This window comes from Oryctolagus cuniculus, chromosome 1 (genome assembly GCF_051225735.1).
Source record: "Oryctolagus cuniculus isolate XC-2025 breed Fujian yellow rabbit chromosome 1, ASM5122573v1, whole genome shotgun sequence".
Classification (NCBI taxonomy): Eukaryota; Metazoa; Chordata; class Mammalia; order Lagomorpha; family Leporidae; genus Oryctolagus; species Oryctolagus cuniculus.
This window is the reverse complement of record NC_142867.1, coordinates 207,791,628-207,813,328: the sequence shown is the minus strand read 5'-3', so window position 1 is coordinate 207,813,328 and position 21,701 is coordinate 207,791,628. Positions and strand designations below refer to the sequence as shown.

At 37.9% G+C, this 21,701-nt stretch overlaps 2 protein-coding genes and 1 pseudogene across 8 annotated transcripts in view; 2 read left to right on the top strand and 1 right to left on the bottom strand.

The window, feature by feature from the left end:
• Nucleotides 1-21,701, bottom strand: part of LOC149128838 (synaptobrevin homolog YKT6-like) — a 145,175-nt gene that overhangs the window by 58,869 nt on the left and 64,605 nt on the right. The gene's annotated exons all lie outside the window — the stretch shown is intronic.
• LOC103347996 (ubiquitin carboxyl-terminal hydrolase 5 pseudogene) lies at nucleotides 214-4,110 on the top strand (annotated as a pseudogene).
• On the top strand, nucleotides 14,478-15,890 carry LOC100339691 (signal peptidase complex subunit 2). The gene has a single exon (XM_089318805.1). The coding sequence runs from the start codon at nucleotides 14,500-14,502 to the stop codon at nucleotides 15,178-15,180; it is 681 nt and encodes a 226-aa protein (XP_089174931.1). The 5' UTR covers nucleotides 14,478-14,499; the 3' UTR covers nucleotides 15,181-15,890.

Sequence of the window (21,701 nt, the reverse complement as noted above, 5' to 3'; positions counted from 1 at the left end):
GACACAGTACAGTGTACTTGGACAGGAAGTAAAGGTAGAAGGCCCATCATTGGAAGAATCCAGAGATTTTAGTTTAAAATTAATGTTCCCGAACCAAGATGCTATGTCTTTATAAGATGTGCTTGAAAAGTCTAAGAATGTGTGTGTGTGTTTGTAAATGTTTTAAGAGAGAAAGGCATTATATGTAATTCTCTCTCTCTCTCTCTCTCTCTCATGAGTTCACTTACTTGTGAAGCTCTGTTATTAATCTTGTCTCACCCCAGCAGCAGTTGTCTTAGCCAGCTCTGCTGATTTATTGTCATGGATCACAGTAAATGTGATTATATCAGAGTGTTAAATGATTGGGGAGCTCAGTTTGTTGCTCTGGGTTGTCCCTGCAGCTTTACAATTACTTCACCCAAGCTTAACTATACTTTTCCAAGCTTGTTTTTCCCTGTGCAGTTATGTCTCTTGCTCCTACATTTTTTTCTACATGGTTATATGATAAGTACAACTGTTTTAGGTCAAAAAGCACATTCTGCCTTCTAGTCATCAGGACTCTTAAATAGCATGAGGATTCAGACAACTTTTTCATAGGTCCAGGCTGAGGAATTCACAGCACACACAGCTTTGTGGAAGTTGCTTTGATACATTCTCTATCAAACATTGCATGCCCAGCTAGCTGCTTGTCAATCTGTGTCCTCTATTTCTCCTTATTTTTCCAGAATTGAGTTCGTAGGATATATAAATATGCTAAATGGTAAAATATGCAGAGGGAATTCTGGAAAAAGACTGTGGTGTATTAGATGACAGAAGAAACTGATCAAACAACTAAAATAAGAAAAGTAAAAAATACCAAAAACACACAAACAAACCTTCACCAGGCTGAAATTACAAAATAAGGCCAACTGTATGCTCCAGATAATTCAGCCCAAACAAAATCAAAGCAGGTGCCAGGAGATAATGAACAATCCTTTTCCGGAGAGGGTTGTGTGATGTTTCAGAGTTCAGGGACCTAGTTTTGTGGTCATAAGTTGTAGTTATTCCTTTCTTTGGCCCTAATTCCCCTGTTTTAAGTTTCTTTTAAATTTATTTCATTTTTATTTGATACATAGCAAAAATGGTAGAGAGACAGAGATCTTCCATTTGTGGATTTACTCCTCAAATGCCTGCAATTGCTGAGTGTGGGCCAGTCTGAAATCACCTAGAACTTAGTCTGGGTCTCCAATGGGCATTGCAGAGATCTAAGTCCTTGAGTCATCACTGCTCCCTTGCTTGTTGTGCATTAGCAGGAAACTGAAGTTGGAAACAGAGCTGGGACTTGAACACAAGCACTCCCATATAGGATGTGTGTGTCTCAAGTAACATCTTAACCATTGTGCAAATGCAGTGTGCGAACACCTGAGCCTAATTAACACTGATGTGATTAACATAACCTTGATATTTTGTTAACATAACATAACGTGACCTTGATTAAAACTGATTGCTCTAATATGAGGAAGATCCCTCTCCACAGGCAAAAAGGGTATAGAGGGAGGATTAGACAGAAAAATGGGACAACAAATGAGAATCCATTGCTTTGTTACTGGCAGCAAGAACTATAGAGGAAGAACCAAATCCTTCCCCAAACTCAGTCCTCATTAACCTACTTCCTATCACAGAAAATTTGTGTCTTTAACTCACTCTTTTTCTTCCTCTACTCCTACTTTGTTTTCCTACTTACACACCACTTTAACTTATTTTTGGTATGAAGGAAAATCAATCATTAGGGTATTATATTTCTTTTTACTGTGGCTTCTTTATGGTAGGTCTTTTGATCTTAATAATTAGAACTTGAATCTTTTTACTTAATGATATGTTGTTGAAAGAGCAAAATATTTCAGTTGGTGGATCAAATTATTGATATGCCATAAATTAATAATCCATATATTATCTTGATCAACATGCAAAAAGTAGCTTTAAAAGAATATGTGGAGTAATTTATTTCAGACTATTGTCTTTCATCAGAAAATTTGAAGCGGCATCAACTTGTATCCAGAAGATTAAAAGAAAATTAAAGTATAAGCTGCATAGTATAAGAAATGAAATATCCTGATAAAATAAAGTGAGTTGAAAACATTTCTGGCATAACCAAGAAATTATTTTTTTTTGAAAATGCCAGGAATACCAATATAGAACGTAAAATACACTGTAAGGCAAAATTGTATTCACTGAAAACAAGATAATTGAAATGAAGCCAGGATGAAGGAGCCAGGAACTCCTTCAAGGGAAATCCAAATACTCGGGATATCATCTGCTGCCTCCCAGGCACATTAGCAGGAAGCTGGACTGGAATCATGGGATAGCCAGACTCAAGTCAGGCACTCCAAATGTGTATGTCCCAAGCAGCTGCTTAACTCAGTGTATCATAACACCTGCCCCAATTATTGGTTTTGAAAATGGATGGATGAAGTTATAAACAAGGAAATTCAGATAACTTACAGAAACTAACAAGGATCCCAGTCCCTGAGGCTGGAGACTGGGACCACAAAGACGAGTGCACCTTCTCCTTCGATATGCCACAGTCTGAGGGCAGCCTCCACATCCGCATGAACACATTCCTGGGCTTTGGGAAGCAGTAAGTGGAAAGACACTTTAACCAGACAGTCCAGAGAGTCTACCTGCACCTGCGGCAGACACAGCATCCAAAAGAAGAGGATACTACTGCAGGCACTGGAGATCTGCCTCGCAAGAAGCCCACCCTGCTGGCTATCGGTATGGAAGACGGCTTTGGCCTCACTGGGGAGAAACATGAATATGATGAGGATGTGAAGATCGTCATTTTGTCAGATTATCTGGAGATTATTCAGGACGGGCTAGCGGGCTGCCTGACTTGTCAGAGACTAGGTGACCAGTGCGGTGGAGGCCCTGCTGTCAGCTGACTCAGCCTCCTGCAAACAAGAGTTGCAGGCATAGGAAGGGTAAGACCAGCAGGTGTCCAAGCATGCCTTCAAACTCAAGCAGCTGGACAACACTGCCCACATTCTCCCCTGTGGCTGGAAATGCTTCAAGTGTGACATGAGAGAGAACCTGTGGCTCAACCTGTCAGATGGGTCCATCCTCTGTGGCCGGTGTTACTTCAAAGGCAGTGGGGGCAATAAGCATGCTTTGGAGCACTATAAGGAGACAGGCTACCTGTTAGCCCTTGCTGGAGCTGGTTTGCACCCAGATGACCTTCAGCTCCCACCTGGAGGCCTATGGGGCCCCTGAGCAGGTAGATGACTTCTGGAGTATAGCCCTGCAGGCCAGATTTGTAGCTGTCAAGAGCACATGGTTCACCTCATTCCCAGACTACCTGGTAATCCAGATCAAGAAATTCACCTTCAGCTTGAACTTGGTGCCTAAGAAACTGATGTGTCCATTGAGATTCCAGAGGAGCTGGACATCTCTCAGCTGAGGGGCACCAGGCTGTAGCCAGGAGAGGAGTTGTCTGACATTGCCCCACCCTTGGTTATGTCGGATGAGCCCCAAGAGCCCTTGCTGGATGACTTGGTCATCAACCAGCTGGTGGAAATGGACTTTCCTATGGATGCCTGCCACAAAGTTGTCTACTACACAGGCAACATGGGCTGAGGCTGCCATGAACTAGGTAATATCGCACATGAATGATCCAGATTTTGCAAATCCCCTCTTCCTGCCTGGATCCAGTGGGCCTGGCTCCATAAATGCAGCAGCTGAGCCCCCACCAGAGGATTGTGTGACTACCATCATCTCCATGGGCTTCTCCTGGGACCAAGTCCTGAAAGCCCTGCAGGCCACAAACAATAGTTTATAGTGGGCTGTGGACTGGGTCTTCAGTCACATTGACAACTGGATGCTGAAGCTGCCATGGACATCTCACAGGGCCGTTCAGCTGCTGACTCCATCTCTGAGTCTATGCCAGTGGGAACTAAAGTCCAGGATGGGCTTGGAAATTATCAGCTCTTCACCCTCATTATTCGCATGGGCACCTCTACTATGTGTGGTCACTACATCTGCAACATCGAGAAGGAAGGCAGATGGTTGATCTACAATGACCAGAAAGTGTGTGCCTCCAAGAAGCCACCTAAGGACCTGGGCTACATCTACTTCTACCAGACAGTGGACAGTTAAGAGCTTGCCCTCATCCCTTCCACTGAGGGCAGGGACTGGCCGCCTGGCATGAGGGATAGAGGCTGTGGGATGGACTTAAGGCCCCCTACTCTGTACTCTTTTTCTTTTTGTCCCCAGCATCTGGAAGGAAGCTGGAGGCCACAGGAGAATAGCCAAGAGGAGGAGCACTCTGTAGACTCAGGGGATAGAGCAAGGAGGGGACAGGAGGGGGCTGTCTGCCTGTCTGTTGGAGTCTTTGTTGCTTCCCAGCCCTTGAATCCAGTGCTCTGCTTCTCTGTGCCATCTTGACCAGCCCCTTGGTATGGAGGGGGAGGGTCTTGTGTGTGTGTGAGTGTCTGCGGGTGACAGTGTGAGTGGGTGGATGTGGATGTAGCTTTGTGCATCCCCTTACAGGGGATGTGGGCCTGTGACTCCCCTCCCCCTTTGTGTTTTCCCCAGTGTGGTTGGGCAAGAAGGGATATGAGGGACATGGAAACCCCCCACCTTGCCCTCCTGTCTCAGTCCTCCATCCTGTCTTTTCCTTGTCCTTCTCTGGAAAATGCCAAAATACAGGAAGTGAATAAAAGTAGTGACTAAAAAAATTTAAAAAAACAAAATTTTTTTTTTAAAAAACAAAGGCAATTTTTGATATGGATTCTCCCTTAGAGTTTTCCTATCTTGCACACATACCTAGGCTGCTGACCAAGGTCCTGAAACATTAAAATCATTATGCATTCAAAGCTATAATTGTAACTGCTGCCCTTACTAAAATACATAAATCCATGTCTGCATATATGTCCTCTTCCACCATTTGTACTGATATAACAAAAACACCATGAACTAGGTTGTTAATAAACAATAAACATTGCTAGAAGCTGGGAAGTCCAAGATCAAGACAACAGAAGATTTTTGTCAGATCAATCCCCATTCCTAATAATTAGTGCCTTTGTGTAGTGTCTTCACCTGGTGGAAGAAGAAAACAAGCTCTTTGAGCCTTTTTAAAATAAGGACATTCATCCCATTCATGAGAAGGGGGCTCTCATGACCAAGTTACCTATAAAAACCCTACTTCTTAATACCATAACATTGAAGATTACAAACTTTGGGTGAACACAAACATTCATATCACACTGCCTAGTAAATTCTCTCTACCTATCATCTACTCTTGTGTGGGGAGCAACTCAGACTAGACTAAGTTACTGGAATTAAGACTTATTCTATGCATCTGCTCTCCCACAATATGGTGCTGAAAGGGAGTAAACAACTTCTACGCAGCTGTCTCTCGCCAACTTGAGTGATGAGCTGCAGGAGCTGATCCTGCTCCTGATTGGAGGAGAGCAGCATACTCGGCGTGTGGGTAGCAGAGTTGGGATTGGTGGAAGAGGACTATAAAGGAGGAGAGAGACAACATGCACCAGGAACATCTAAGGGGAACATCCGGATAACATCTGAGCAGCCCCCAAGAGAGCTGGCCGGCGGTGTGCCGCTCCCCTGCGGAAGTGGGGAAAGTGGCAGGGGGAGCCGCCCTTCCACGGAGGTGGAAGGATCGGCAGCCAACCCGGGAAGAACCAGCAGCAAACCCGGGAAGGGCAGAGCAGACAAAAGAACAGTACAGGGTTTAGTGTTGTTCCTCCGCGAAGAGGGGGAGTGACACTCTTGCATGCCAAATCCTGTCAGTTTTTTCAGTAGTAGGTACTAATGACTTTGCCTTTTTTTCTGAAAACATTGCCTCAAGTTTCCAGTGTAAATCTATTCTCATTCTACGTTTAGTCTACACCATTGCTTTTGGCCTGATCCATCTAAATTCATCAGGGCAGTTGGTCAAAATGCATTCCATACCACTGGTGGTATTGGTTTAGGGAAAAACTAACAATTAAAGCTCTTTCAATGATATATTTTTGATTTATTTAAAAAGAATATCACAGAAAGGATACTTTATCCATAAAATTTTCTAGACTTAAAATTCAAAAGTTTTCACAGTTGTTAAATTTTTGATGAATTACATTTCCTGTGAAGTATATTTTATACCTCACTAACTTGGATGAAATTTAGAAGTAAAAAGACACAACACATCCATGCAGCTTTTTGTTTGCATTAAACTATCCTTAACTGATTAAATTGACCATAAATGTCTATAATTATAGTTAACTTTTGAATGGAAACAATAAAAGAATTAAACTAGAATTTTTACTATATATCTCTCATGCTTATCTCTTAGAAATTAAAATCTATTTACACATTGTTAATAGTCTTCTTTAATATTCCCCATTAAAAATGTTGCTAGGTAATAAGATAATTTCATATAGAAATAGTTTCTGTTTTCCTAATGATTATAATTTCTATGTGAAAATATTATTTATGTAAGTATATTAATGTGTTTTATTGAATATAATATTATTTGCACATGAAAAATAAATTCTATATTCTTGAATATAGTTATTTCATTACAAATATCAAAAATCGTTTACTAACTAATCAGTAATGCATATCTTTCAACATATAACTGAAATGAACATTAGATCAACTTGAATCATTGCATCCATAAAATTATTGATCAAAGATTTTAATTTGTTATATGTATTAATTTTTCTTGAATACATTAGTGATAACTAAAATACAAATAAATTAAAATATTGAATGTAGAAATGTACTGATAAATCTTCATTTTTCTTTAGACTATTTCTACTTGGAGTAGTAATTGCATCAACTCTCAAAATTTATATTAACTTGTTCTCTGCATTGTCCCATAACATTGTTAGCTAAACCAATACTTGCCCATGAAAAATACAGTGGAATCTCGATATTGCTGTTGAATCATGTTTGGGAGAACTTGAGTGGTCATAAGTATAATTAAATTATTTTTAGTTTTATAATTTACTTTTGAAAAAATACCTTGTGTGACTATATATTTTCCCATTTGGAAAATGGTCTGGTGTCTTAATTATTAAATAAGCTAATGAATACATTTAAAATAGGTACAATGACTTGAGATAAGAGGAGTGTACATTTTAGTAAATCTTTTCTTATTAAAACTTCTAATTAAAGGCTACACATTCTATATGTTATATTCTAAAAATGAAACATAACTCATTCATTCAACTTCTTGAGAAGTGCCAAGTTGTTGTTGGAATGAGACGTGGTTCTTTGGATTGTTTCTAGTACAAGTGCTCCATCCTAGGCACCTGGGGTTTCTGATTCCTTAGTTTTCTTCCAATCATTGTAAAGTTTACTTTATCATATCCTATATTTCCATGGCAAGATAATTACCTGACAGAATTCTATGGTCTCAGTGGAGATGTGTCATATCAAATTCTAGATCTTAGAATACTAGCTCCATTCAAAGTGTGACTCTACCAGTATCTCAACCCTTTTGCACATGGTCAAGATGTACATATGGGGGGGTGGTGTTTATTGTTATATGATTTGGTAACAGAAAATATGAAAGATCAGAGTTCTATTGGTCCAACAATACAGATGCTAGTGTGATTGTTAGGCATATCAGGGTAATGCTGATTAGTGTCTTACAGAAGCAAATCTATATTACTTGTAACATACTCTATGTATATAATTTCAGGAATTCAATCAATATGTCTATACCTTAAGTTTCCTTTCTATTATTACATACTAGAGATCAACTGCCCGACATCCTGGAAGATAGTTAACCACAAGTGAAATAATTTAAATATAATTATTTTGGGAATTTTGAAGGCAAATTCAAGTCAATGACAATATAAGATGATTTTGGAGTTAGCTGATGGTAAAATAAATCTTTAAAGTACATTTATGTCAATTACACACTCCATTTTTTGACCATGGTAACTACTCAAATCAGTCATCATCTAGCTCTAACACTTTGTGCATTTATTTTACCTACTTGTATGCTGAAAGCATTAGAAAAACATTACCTAATACAGACTTTAAAACTGAATTATTATTATTATATAGAACCTAAGATACACTTTCTAAACTGTAAGTTTACAGTTTATGCAAATTATTTCTATGTGATCAGAAGTTCTATTATCAGATTGTGTGCTATTGTGTGCTATTTAATGTTTCATATAATGGCAAATGCTCAGTTTTATTTTACTAAACATAGCAAGTATTAATGTGTAGGATTTCAGCTTCATAATGACCCTGAGAATGAATATTAATCACTTCTATAATATGTGGAAATCTCAGTTTAATAAAATTTTCATAAGTTAATTTTGTTCATTGGCAGCAGGGATTTATAAAACCTCCCGTATGAACTGTAGCTTTTACAGAACTCTTTGTGCCTTATTGTGGTATCTTGGGATACAGATATTTAAAATTTGCTCTGAGTTTTTATATTATAAGGAAGCAATAAACAAGCTCTGTATTCTCCAAAGACGCAAAAACTATTTGCTTAGAAAGATATCTGATGCTGCTTGAAGTTCTATTTTCTAAGATTTATTTGAATTAGTAATAAAATTCCCATAGTGACAAATTCTTAAATCTGTGCTTTGTATGTATATAAAGAAAGGAGAAATTTAATTTTGTGTCTCTGTGTGGAGATACTGAACCAGAATAAACTTTGTTTTATTGATTTGATTTGTAAGCAGCTACTATCAAGATTGATATTTAAATCATATTTGGCTATTAATAATACTAGGTTGTTCTTCTTATGCTTTTTCTTCATAACATATTTTTAATAAACATCTATCCTCATTCTGGTATTATATGAAACTATATGAATATGATTAAAATACACTAAATGACTTTGAATTTCATAGTCATATGACAGTTAAAACATTGCCTAACTGGGGGCATTTTAGCATAATTTTTACATTTGCTGTGTGACTTATCAAAAATCTGTCAGTTAAAGAGGAAACTTTCTAATATTTCTGTGTCATGCACTCTACAACTGCATCAGATTGTTATCTCTTCTTTGGCAAGTTTTCATTTAGGTGTTTAATCTCTTTCAGGATTTATAGCCATTTTTCTTCCATCAAATGCATGTACACTTGCTTTTGAGAGTCTATGGAAAACAGAATCTGAACCAATGATTGTAAAAATAAAATTCATATATTATTATTGTTTGTGTGTTTTATACTTTGATTTTTAGGCAATATGTGTGGGGAACCGCAGGCTGGCTACCTGTGGGAACTTCCTCACTTTGCTGTTTGCATGGCCTGTTGTAACAACTTGTGCAAAACAAGTTAAGGAAGTGCTGGCTGCTGAGAAAAACAAGTCAAGGAAGTGCTAACCACAGGATGTCCTGAAGACACGCAAACAACCCCGATGGAGCAAGATGAACTTTCGACCTGAGGCACTATGTGCCCTTCGACTTGATTGGACTGTGCCTGCATGGACTGCATGTGAACAGACTTGCCATTGGCTGGGAGCGTCCTGCTAGGGGAATCTAGGGTATATAATGGGGATAGGATTGTGTAGGGGGATGAGGGCTTGGCTTCTTTTCTTTCACCTTGCATCTGGATGAATAAAGTTCCATGAGAACCGAGTAAGCAGCGATCGTGTCTTTACTACGCTGGACTCTCACGGGCGAGCGTCCGGCAATATGTTATTTTAATATTATATATATATATATATCCTATTGAATTGAATTAGGATCTATAATTCTAAACCTGTTAACGATTTTATACCATTTCTATTATATGATTTCTAATCCTATTTAGATTTTTATAATTCACACAATTATTGCTTATTGGTTGTATTTCACATTATTGTTACTATAGAGAGGTGAAAATAGTGTGAAATAGTCACTTGGCACAAAAACAATAATGTAAATTTATTTTATTTAAATGTACAGTTTTTTTTGGACAGACAGTTTTCTAACCAACTATGTGGTTTTAATTGTATGCTGTCACTGATTCTATCAGTATACCCTCAGATTCCAAGATTTGCTTAAACATATGTTTTAAATTCTTCCAACTATACAACATATAAATGCACTGTTTATTTTAATATTTTGAAAGAGGCTATAACAGATGGAAATGGTACTATTACTTGACCATGAGTAGCAGGTAGCTATGCCTGGGTCTACCTGAGCAAATTATTTTATATTTACCAGGTTACCCATCTTTTCAAAAGAACTGTCTTACAGATGGATATTTCTCCCTTTGTCAGTGAATTCCAGCTATACTCACAGAACTAGCAAAAACATGAAGAAATAATATCACACATACAAGCAGTCAAATGGTTTGCAATTGTAAAAATGCTCAGAAAACAGTCACAAATTAGATTTGGCAGAAACTGAAAATTATTTTAAACTTCTAAATTATATGTCAGTGTCATATAGATACCATGTTATTCTGACCCAGTGCAGTCATTTCCATTTATCTTGGTTATTTCAGCACATTTAAGTCAATAATGCAACTATTTATAAAGTATCAGTTCATCTACCTGACCCCATTTTTTTCAGTCTTCTCTGCTTAACAACTCAGGGAAAACTTTTTTTCCAAAATGCAAAATTTAAAGAGAAGTTCTTTTTAAAGTGAAAGAAATTTGATATTTTACTTTTTGAACAATAAATTTATTAAGAATCTACATTAAACTTCATGGCTTTTCAAGAATATCTCATTTAAACTCATAGGGGAAGAAATAACTCTGACTCCCAAATCCTTATATTTTCCAATACACCTTGCTGTGCAAAGGGAATGATTTTTGAAAAATTTTGGATATAAAATTATTTTTCCCCTATTTATTTATTTTTTTTAACTTTTATTTAATGAATATAAATTTCCAAAGTACGGCTTATGGATTACAATAGCTTCCCCCCCATAACGTCCCTCCCACCCGCAACCCTCCCCTTTCCCATTCCCTCTCCCCTTCCATTCACATGAGGATTCATTTTCAATTCTCTTTATATACAGAAGATCAGTTTAGCATACATTAAGTAAAGATTTATTAATACAAATAGAACAGATCTCAAGCATTCCATAGGTACAGTTCCCAGAAGATAACCCATACTTCCCGTCCTCTCTCCTCCCCCCAAATTTCCCTTTCTCCCTCCCCCCTTTTCCTTTCATCTGTTTTTGTAAATACATAATTTTAATCCACTCTATATTCCTAGGCTTAATTCACCACTAACCATAATATTCAACAAGTAAAAGTAGGAAGACCACAGCTCCACAGCAGTATAAACAAGGGCTAAGAATGAAAATCATATCACAAAATGTTCTTTTCATTCATATACATTTTTGTATTCTATATTAACTATCACATATCAGAGACAACATATGATATTTGCCTTTTTGAGACTGACATACTTCACTAAGCATTAAGGTACTCTTCTAGGACAGCAGAGAAATGTCTATATTCCCTATTTATATGGAAGAATTTAATTAACAAAAGTTTTCTTAAACTCAGACATTTACTCAACCTTCAATATAACTTTATAAGTACATTGACTGCTGCCATTGTTGGTCAGTCATGTAACAGTGAAGAGTAAATGTGCCTCTGTATTTAGCATAGCTAGGGAAGGGGAGAGGTAGGAAGGGGTGGGAAGGGGAGGGAAGGGGAGGGGAGAGGAGGGGAGAGATGGAGGGGAGGAGAGGAGAGGAGAGGTGGGGGAAGGGAAGGAATGAGAAGGAGAAGGCAGGGGAGGGAGGAAGTAGGTGTGGGAGGGGGAGGGAGAGGAGAGATAGATCTCCCATCTGGTGGTTCACCCATGAGCCATCAATCACTGACCCTAAGAATGTACAATAGGATGCTAGAATCTGGAACCCAGGCAGTCCAATATGGGATGTGGGTATCCCAACTGACAATTAAATGCTAGTTAAAATACTCTGAATTTAATATCTGTAAGTTTGGCAGCAGAGCAAAGAGTACTGTTAGACATTTTTACTGGTCTCAAGTATAGACAGGTTAAGTGGTAAATCTACTACATGATCTCATGCTTCTCTTAATCACTTTATTCTTAAGCAAGTAGACAGCATCATGTTAATACTGTAAAAATAAACAAGAAGAATGGGGTTAACATAGAAAATCAACCTTAAAGATAAAGGATATTTTCGGTTATCTTTTCCCCTGAAATTCTGACTCCTGGTTGCTTTCATCAAAGGAATATTCATAAGCTCCCACTACATTTAATCAGCATTTACCAGAGGAAGTATAGATATCAGTTCTTGAGCCAAATTTTGTTCTTCATGAAGGTGATCAACTGGTTGAGTAATGCAGCATGCATACAACAGAAATTTCAAGGGTGGCCGGCGCCGCGACTCACTAGGCTAATCCTCCACCTAGCGGCGCCGGCACACCGGGTTCTAGTCCTGGTTGGGGCGCCAGATTCTGTCCCGGTTGCCCCTCTTCCAGGCCAGCTCTCTGCTGTGGCCAGAGAGTGCAGTGGAGGATGGCCCAGGTGCTTGGGCCCTGCACCCCATGGGAGACCAGGAAAAGCACCTGGCTCCTGGCTCCTGCCATCGGATCAGCGCAGTGCGCTGGCCGCCGCGCGCTGGCCGCGGCGGCCATTGGAGGGTGAACCAACGGCAAAGGAAGACCTTTCTCTCTGTCTCTCTCTCTCACTGTCCACTCTGCCTGTCAAAAAAAAAAAAAAAAAAAAAGAAAGAAAAGAAATTTCAAGGGATAGTAAGAATAGTGTAAAGTAAAATTAACATTCAGGAACACCTGGTGGGTGAATTCTTCTAGCTTTCCGATTTGTAACACCCATCAGTTGACTCCCCAAATGTTAGTTTTGGGCCAGGGTGAAGACAGGAGCCCAGAACTCCATTCAGGGCTCTCCTATGGGTGACAGGAACCCAATTTCTTAGGTCACCTCCTGCTGCTTTCCCAGGTGCATGAGCCCAGATGTTGAGCAGAAGTTATGTATCTGTTATATATATATATCTGATTACAGGAGCTTTTGAGCCAATCCTGAATTCTGGAGGGCTAGTCTCCTCTGTTCTCAGAAGGATTTCTCAAAAGGTTTGTGGGAACTGTGTGTTATGGTGGTCGGCTTCAAGGAATAATGGGTTAAGCTGCTGCCTGTCATGACAGCATCCTATATGGGTACCAGTTTATGTCTTGGATGCTCCACGTCTGATCCTACTCTACACTAATGACCTGGGAAAGCAGTGGGAGATGGCTCAAATGCTTGGGCTCCTGCACCTGCTCCGGAGACCTGGATAGAGATCCTGGCTCCTGGCTTCAGCCAAACTCAGCCCAAGCTGTTGTGGAAATTTGGGGAGTGAACCAGTGAGCAAATGGAAGCTCTCCCCGCCTCTCTCTAACTTTGCCTTTCAAATAAATAAATACATAATCTAAAAAAAAGAAAAAGAAAGAATGAAAGGGGCCGGTGTTTTGGCCCAGTAGGCTAAGCCTCCACCTGAGGTGACAGAATCCCATATGAGCACTGGTTCATGTTCCAACTGCTCCTCTTCTGATCCAGCTGTCTGCTATGGCATGGGAAAGCCAAGGAGAATGGTCCCGGTGCTTGTGCCTCTGCAGCCATATGGGAGACCTGGAAGAAGCTCTTGGTTCCTGGTTCGGACTGGTCTAGCTCCTGTCATCCTGTCCATTTGGGGAGTGAACCAGGAAGATCTCTCTGTATCTCCCTTTCTCTTTCTGTAACTCTGCCTCTCAAATAACTAAATAAAATCTTTTTTCAATTGTGTGTTATGAAAAAATTATGCATGGATTTTTAAAATTTCCTTGCACCCAAATGAACTTATCTTTTCCATTTCCCACAAACTTTTTAAGTATCCTCATATATTTTTTTTTAATTTTACCAATTCTTAAAGGAAGAAATCTGTTACTATTCTATCTAGAATTAGATTAAATGTACCTGTAATCTGGAATTAGGTTAAATACACCTTGGGGAATTGACACATTTTTGAATTTGTATGTTTCCAACCAAGATCATGCTGCTTTTCTATTCATTCAAATCTTGATTTACATCTATTAATAAAATATGGCAATTTTCTTTTTAAAAAAAAAAAAAGAAAGAAAGCCTGCAGACCAAAAAAGGAAGTTTCCTGCATGAGGAATTCTGATTCAATATTATAATATAGAAATCCTGCCTGGGTTTCCAGCTTACTGGGCTACTCTACAAATTTCAGACTTTCCAATCTTCACAACCATGTGAACCAATTCCTTACAAGAAATCCCCTTACACACACACACAAACACACACACACATACACACACATCCTATAGGTTTTTTCTTTGGAGAGTATTAATACAATATAATCTTACAGTATACATTTTATTCAAAACTATTCTAAATTGAGCAAAAGAAACATTTTTGATAGATTCAGAGAAATATACTAAGGAAATAAACTCTGAACATGGCTTAGGTAACATTAGTTTAAACTTTCACATTTGATAAAATATATTCAATACCATAATACCCTTTCTAGGAAATAAAGAAACGCCACCACTACCAACAACAACAAAAAGCACTTAATGCTTTTATAAAGAGAATGTCGAGACAAGATGGCGGCGGCGGCTGCACAGGGCAGGAGAAGCGGTGGCGGCAGAGGTGGTGGTGGAGCTTGCGGTGGCCCCAGCAGCGGGACAAGCAGTAGCCGCAGTGGCTTATTGGATAAGTGGAAGATTGATGATAAGCCTGTAAAAATTGATAAGTGGGATGGATCAGCTGTGAAAAACTCTCTGGATGATTCTGCCAAAAAGGTACTTCTGGAAAAATACAAGTATGTGGAGAATTTTGGTTTCATTGACGGCCGCCTCACCATCTGTACCATCTCCTGTTTCTTTGCCATAGTGGCTTTGATCTGGGATTGCATGCACCCTTTTCCAGACTCCAAGCCTGTTTTGGCTTTATGCGTCATATCCTATTTTGTGATGATGGGGATTCTCACCATTTATACCTCATATAAGGAGAAGAGCATCTTTCTCGTGGCCCACAGGAAAGATCCTACAGGAATGGATCCTGATGATATTTGGCAGCTGTCCTCCAGTCTCAAAAGGTTCGATGACAAATATACCCTGAAGCTGACTTTCATCAATGGAAGAACAAAGCAGCAGCGAGAAGCTGAGTTCACCAAGTCCATTGCTAAATTTTTTGACCACAGTGGAATGCTGGTCATGGATGTGTATGAACCCGAAATATCCAGGCTCCATGACAGTCTTGCCACAGAAAGAAAAATAAAATAACCAGTTGTAAAAGCAGCCCAATTTCTGTTGGCTCATGCTGAATTACCAAGTGGGTGAGGGGAAGAAACAGAACTTAAAATGGGTAAAGTAAGAATGTTAGAAATGTCCCTGTTTTGTCCTGAAATTTTAGTCCATTCTGGATAAATAGCATTTTCTAGCACAGATATGAGAAGTTGTAGCTCTGATGTCTAGCTGTAGCCTCTTTGGTCTGCTGGTTGTATTTTATTTGCTTTTCTGGAAAAGCATTTTTGCTAAAAGCCGTGCAGACTTTTCCCTTTGTACCTAGCAGTACTTACATAGTATAGCTTTGTGCCATGCAGCGTTTGAAGACCCAGTTTTTAAAAATTGCTAACCTCTTGCTGACTTTATGTTAATTTCTATTTCAACAGCTGTTTGCCTGAGAATTCAGGATACAACTTCTTGTGTATGACAGCTTTCCTTCACACACCATTTTTGTGGGTGTGTGTGTATCTCTGACTTGGGGAGAATTTAAAAAGAAAAAACACAGCTTTTTAATTTGTTTAAAACAGACCTTCGCCTGTTACATTTTGTGCTCTTAACCAATTAAAGAAGCCAATGGCATTTTTAGTTTTATATTGTCTGTGTTTTCCACTAGTGTATCCCTGTTGATTTGTTTGTGCCCTTTATTAACTGCCATTTTTCTAAAATTTTTTTCAATAAAAGGAAAGAAGATGTGAAAAAAAAAAAAAGAGAATGTCAATCTGACAGAAGATTCCTAAAAGAATGCTTCAGTATTTAACTAGATATGGTGGTCAATTATGATAGTAAATGGAAAAATACTCCATTAGGAGAGCACTTCAAAAATGTATCAAAATAATTTAAATAGCAATACCAGTTTGTACAAGGAATGTAAGAAGTTTGAATATTAGAAAAATTTTTTAGTCTTTTTTAGACTACTGTTTTCTATTTCTAGAGTTAGAAAATTTTTGGCTGGCGTCACAGCTCACTTGGCTAATCCTCTGCCTGCGGCGCTGGTACCCCAGGTTCTAGACCCGGTTGGGGCGCCGGGTTCTGTCCCCGTTGCTCCTCTTCCAGTTCAGCTCTCTGCTGTGGCCCAGGAAGGCAGTGGAGGATGGTCCAACTGCTTGGGCCCTGCACCCGCATGGGAGACCAGGAGGAAGCACCTGGCTCCTGGCTTCAGATCAGCGCGGTGTGCCGGCCGCAGTGGCCACTGTGGGGTGAACCAATGGAAAAGGAATACCTTTCTCTCTGTCTCTCTCTGTAACTCTGCCTGTCAAAAATAATAAAAAAAAGAAAATTTTTGATATGGTTTTTCCTTGTCCATTTATTGGATCTGGGTTTCTCAATACACTAGCTTACTGCCATTCTCCAAGGCTTGTGAACATAGTTCCTTATAATGAGATGAATATACCTTACTTAGTGTTATATAGAATTGGCTATTTATTTTTTTAATTTCATTTAAATTATACAAGTTTCATGTATTTCATATAAACAGATATAGGAACATAGTGACACTCCCCCCCACCCTCCTTCCCACCCATGCTCCAACCTTTCCTCCTCCTCCCTCTCATGTTCCCACTCTTAAATTTTACAAAGATCTATTTTCAGTTTACTTAATATTTGTATTGTTAATCCTGCACTCAGTAAAATAGTTCAAAAATAGTATGAGGAGAAAAAGAAAAACACTGTTCCTGAATGGAAGAGACAAGGTCTGTAAATAATTATCTAATCTCAAAATATCTATTTTACTCTAATACATTATATTTCAGGTAATCTATTAGTTATTTTGAATTAGGGAAAATATATCTGTTTTTTGGGACTAGCTTATTTCACCAAGTATAATGGTCTCTAGTTGTGTCCATCTTGTTGCAAAAGACAGGATTTCATTGTTTTATAGCTTAGTAGTACTCCATAGTGTGTGTGTGTGTTTGTATCATAATTTCTTTATCTATCTATCTATCTATCTATCTACACCATAATTTCTTTATCCAGTCAATAGTTGATAGACATCTGGACTGATTCCATATCTTAGCTATTGTAAATTGTGCTGCAATGAACATGGAGGTACAGATAACTCTTTAATATATTATTTATTTTGGTTTGGGTAAATTACCAGGAGTGCGATGGCTGGATCATATGGTAAGTCTATATTCAGATTTCTGAGGTATCTCCATACTGTCTTCCACAGTGGCTGTACCAGTTTACATTTCCACCAACAGTAGATTAGGGTACCTTTTCCCCACATTCTCACCAGCTTTTGTTGTTTGTTGATTTCTGTATGAGAGCTATTCTAACTGGAGAGAGGTAAAACCGCATCATGGTTTTGATTTGCATTTCCCTGATGGCTAGTAATTCTGAGCAATTTCTCTACTGTCTGTTGGACATTTGAATTTCCTCTCTTGAAAAATTTCTGTTCAAGTCCTTTGCCAACTTCTTAACTGAACTGTTTGTTTTTTATTGTTGAATTTCTTGAGTTCTTTATTGATTCTGGATGTTAACCCTTTATTAGTTGCATAGTTTGCAAATATTTTCTCCCATTCTATCATCTGCCTATTCTCTTTGCTGAGTGTTTCATTTGCAGTGCAGAGGCTACTTAGCTTGATGCAATCCCATTTGTCAATTTTGGCTTTGATTGATTGTGCTTCTGGGGTCTTTTCCAAGAAGTCTTTGCCTATGCCAATGTCTTGCAGAGTTTCCCTAATGTTCTCTAGTAATTTGATGGTATCAGGTGGTAGATTTAAGTCTTTGATACATTTTGAGTGGATTTTTGTTTAAGGTGTAGGGTATGGGTCTAGTTTCATACTTCTGGATGTGGAGATCTAGTTTTTCTAGACCATTTGTTAAAGAGAATGTCCTTGCTCCAGGGCTTGATTTTAGCTTCTTTGTCAAAGATAAGTTGATAGTAGATGTATGGATTGATTTCTGGAGTTTCTGTTCTGTTCAAGTGGTTTACAAGTCTATTTTTGTGCCAGTATCAGGCTGTTTTTATTATAACTGCCATGAAGTATATCTTGAAAGGAGGTATTGTGATGCCTCTGGCTTTTTGTTATATAAGAACACTTTAGCTATTTGGGGTATCTTGTGTTTCCATATGAATTTTAGCATCTAGAATTGGCTATTTCAAAACAAGAAAACAAAAACATATTTGGAAAATCACCAAAATAATTTGTTTTCCATATGTATGTCTTCATTGCTGGATAAACTAATGAATCTTGAACATAGCAGGATACATGCAAGATGTGTTGTGTATGTGTATATTACACATGTACACATATAATGAAATATTTATATTTTATTTTATATTTAACTGATTTTGCTATGAACATATTTTTGCTGTTGCTTTCTTCCTTAAAATCCTTTTACACATATCATACTGTATGAAACCAATCTATATTTTATTTAAATCAGTGTGATTTGAAGGTATAAGGTTGACTGAAACTGAGGCAACTTGCAAAATATCAGGCATGAAAATAAAGGGCTCTTACAAGATCCAAATGCTTCTCTCTTTCATTCTATCCTGAGTAGCTTCATTTTCAGATGACTGAGTTTTTCACTATTCATATTACTCTTGAAGAGTGTTCTTAAAATTTTAGGGTTTCAATGAACCATACAAGAGACTTAAAAAGTCCAGACATTCATTTCACAGACATTCAGAAAATAACCAGAAAGAATGAATGACTTGCTCCAAGTCCTACAACAGAAGAACAAAGACTACAACCTAAATGCCCATTTCTTGGATTTTCTTTTTTGGATCATGCTACTCATTTATAAGCACTATCACTGCAGACAAGCAAATTTGTATTTTAGAGACTTAATTTCCTGATCTGTAAAGGATAATAATCACAATACCATAAATCAAATAAAAAAATTCAATAGTATCATTTACTGAAGACTGAGAGCTTCAACAAATCCCATGAACAGGGGTTTGAAATTGTGGATAAAGCTGATAATATATGTTTGTTGCTGAAAGCTATTTTCAGTCCTACATGGAGGGACTGAGATGCCCAGGAGGCAGTTTGAGGATAATATTTGGAGACAGCTAAGAAGATAAACTATATCAGTGCTACTTGACATGATTCTGACAATGAAGCCATTTTCTACTTTCTCATTTTATTTGGGATTTTATTATTTCATCCACTATTCCATCTAAATATAAAATCCCCTATCCCAAATGCTCAATGAAGTCAAACCCATGATGATTTTGTAAATTTTAAATATAATTTTGGAGATACAGATAATTATCTTTTAAAGGTAATTTGACAAAGAGGTTTATTATTTTATACTTTTTTTCCTTTTGCATACATCTAAGTTGTGAAGGTGAATGGCTACAATGGAAAACAGTAAAAGTAATGCTAGAGTTTATATTGAGTTTTTAAATTTTGGTGCATCATGTCAGTTAAGAATGCACACATAATTCTCCATATGGAAACCTTAGATATTGATATTATTATGAGCAGAAGTACATAAGTATTGTGCTTCAATCCACTTGCAAAATCTGTGACCTGGAAGAGTTTGCAATTTTGAAAACCAGCCATATGAAACTATGAAAATATATGAGGACCACCCTTATAGAAAAACTGCAGATTTGAAGCAACAGATGGCATTCAAAATTCTCTCACTTTCAATGACTTTGAAACACTGAGAAATGTCAGAGTTTTTTTTTTATATAAAATAGTAAAATAGAGAATTCTAGGAGGAAAGAAGATGGCACATAGATTTTGCAAATATTATACTTATTTACCTTATGTTTCCATAAGGCCATATAAAACATCTCTAAGTTTGACAGAAGTACATGATATTAACAGGGCAAGCAAAAATACTTTGGAGATGAGTCATATGATGAGTTTAGCTCTGCCATTCTTTGTGAAGTGCAGCTATTCACTTTAATTTATATCATGGTTTTCTTCATAGTCTTAATGAGATCATGAGGAACAACTTGAAGATATTTACTCTTAAACATACGAAATAATCAATTGTTTGAATAAGAAATACTATAATAGTCAGTAGCTAAGTCCCTGGTGATTTTCATTTTGTGAAAGGCTTAATATTTTTACAGAGAAATGCATTTGATAGAAAAATCCTTATGCTATTCTTAAGGTTTTCAAGTGATATGTTTTATGAAATCAAGGTCATAGGTTAAAATTGTGGGGCAGGTATAATAAGATTACCTGAACAGTCTCTCTTCTCTTAGAAGTAAACTTGTACTTTTTATTTTATGTCCACTAAATAACTAGTTTTTCAGTTTATTTATTTTTAACTCAGAAACAAATAATAAAATCATATCATACTGATTGATATAAGTATAATAAGCAGGATAAGAATAAATTATATAAATTTAGTACATAAATATAATTTACTAATATAAAATGCTAACACAGTGATAAGTCTCCAATGTAGTATTAACCTTGAACTCTGGTTCAACATGAAATTAGAACTATATCGGGACAAATATAGTTAAAGGCTTGGGGCCGGTGCTGTTGTGTAGCAGGTAAAGCCACTGCCTACAGTGCCGGAATCCTTTACGAGTGCTGGTTCGAATCCCAGCTGCTCTGCTTCTGATCCAGCTTTCAGCTATGGCCTAGGAAAGCAGTGGAAGATGGCCCAAGTCCTTGATCTCTTGTACCTGCATGGGAGACCCAAAGAAACTCCTGGCTCCTGGCTTCGGACTGCAGATCCCAATGTTGAGGCTATTTGGGGGGTGAACCAACAGATTGAAGAACTCTCTCTCTCTCTCTCTCTCTCTCTCTCTGCCTCTCTGTAACTCTGCCTTTCAAATAAATCATTTTTTTTAAAAAAGGTGTTTGCTTTTTACCTTTTTGTTTATGATTCATGTTTCTCCTTTAAATACTGATATTCTTTATTTAATGTGGAGTTTATTTTTAATAACTTCTCTCACCTGCAACAGAATAGCCCTTGTTTATGAATGTTGATATACTAAAGCAGATTAATCTCTGGGTTTCTAGCCATCATTATTCAAATTTCAGACTTTAGTCAGGTACACAACATTTACTGCATATTTTTAACTAGGACTATCATTGTATCTTAATAAACTTCTAGTAAATTCTTTGAAGACAGACCCAAAAATATTTATGCTTAGTCATTCTGTGTTTCACTTAATTGCCTAACACATTGGCTGGAGGACCTTTCTTCCATGCTCCATTGCAAGGTGGTAAGTGGGGCTAAACTGAGTGCCCTGTAATAAAAACTGTGCTATCAATTATATTTACTAGATGTAGTCAGCTTTAACAAATCCTTTCTGTTGCATAGAGGTTCTCTCTCTTTTTTTTTTTTTTTTTTTTTTTTTTTTGAGACAGGCAGAGTTAGACAGTGAGAGAGAGAGAGAGACAGAGAGAAAGGTCTTCCTTTTACCGGTGGTTCACCCCCCAAGTAGCTGCTAAGGCTGGTGCGTTGCGGCCACCACGCTGCACCTATCCAAAGCCAGGAGCCAGGTGCTTCTTCCTGGTCTCCCATGCGGGTAGAGGGCCTAAGCACTTGGGCCATCCTCCAATGCCCTCCCGGGCCACAGCAGAGAGCTGGAC

Coding starts and splice junctions, on each gene's coding strand:
- LOC100339691 (XM_089318805.1), top strand. CDS start 14,500: ATGGCGGCGGCGGCTGCACAGGGCAGGAGAAGCGGTGGCGGCAGAGGT.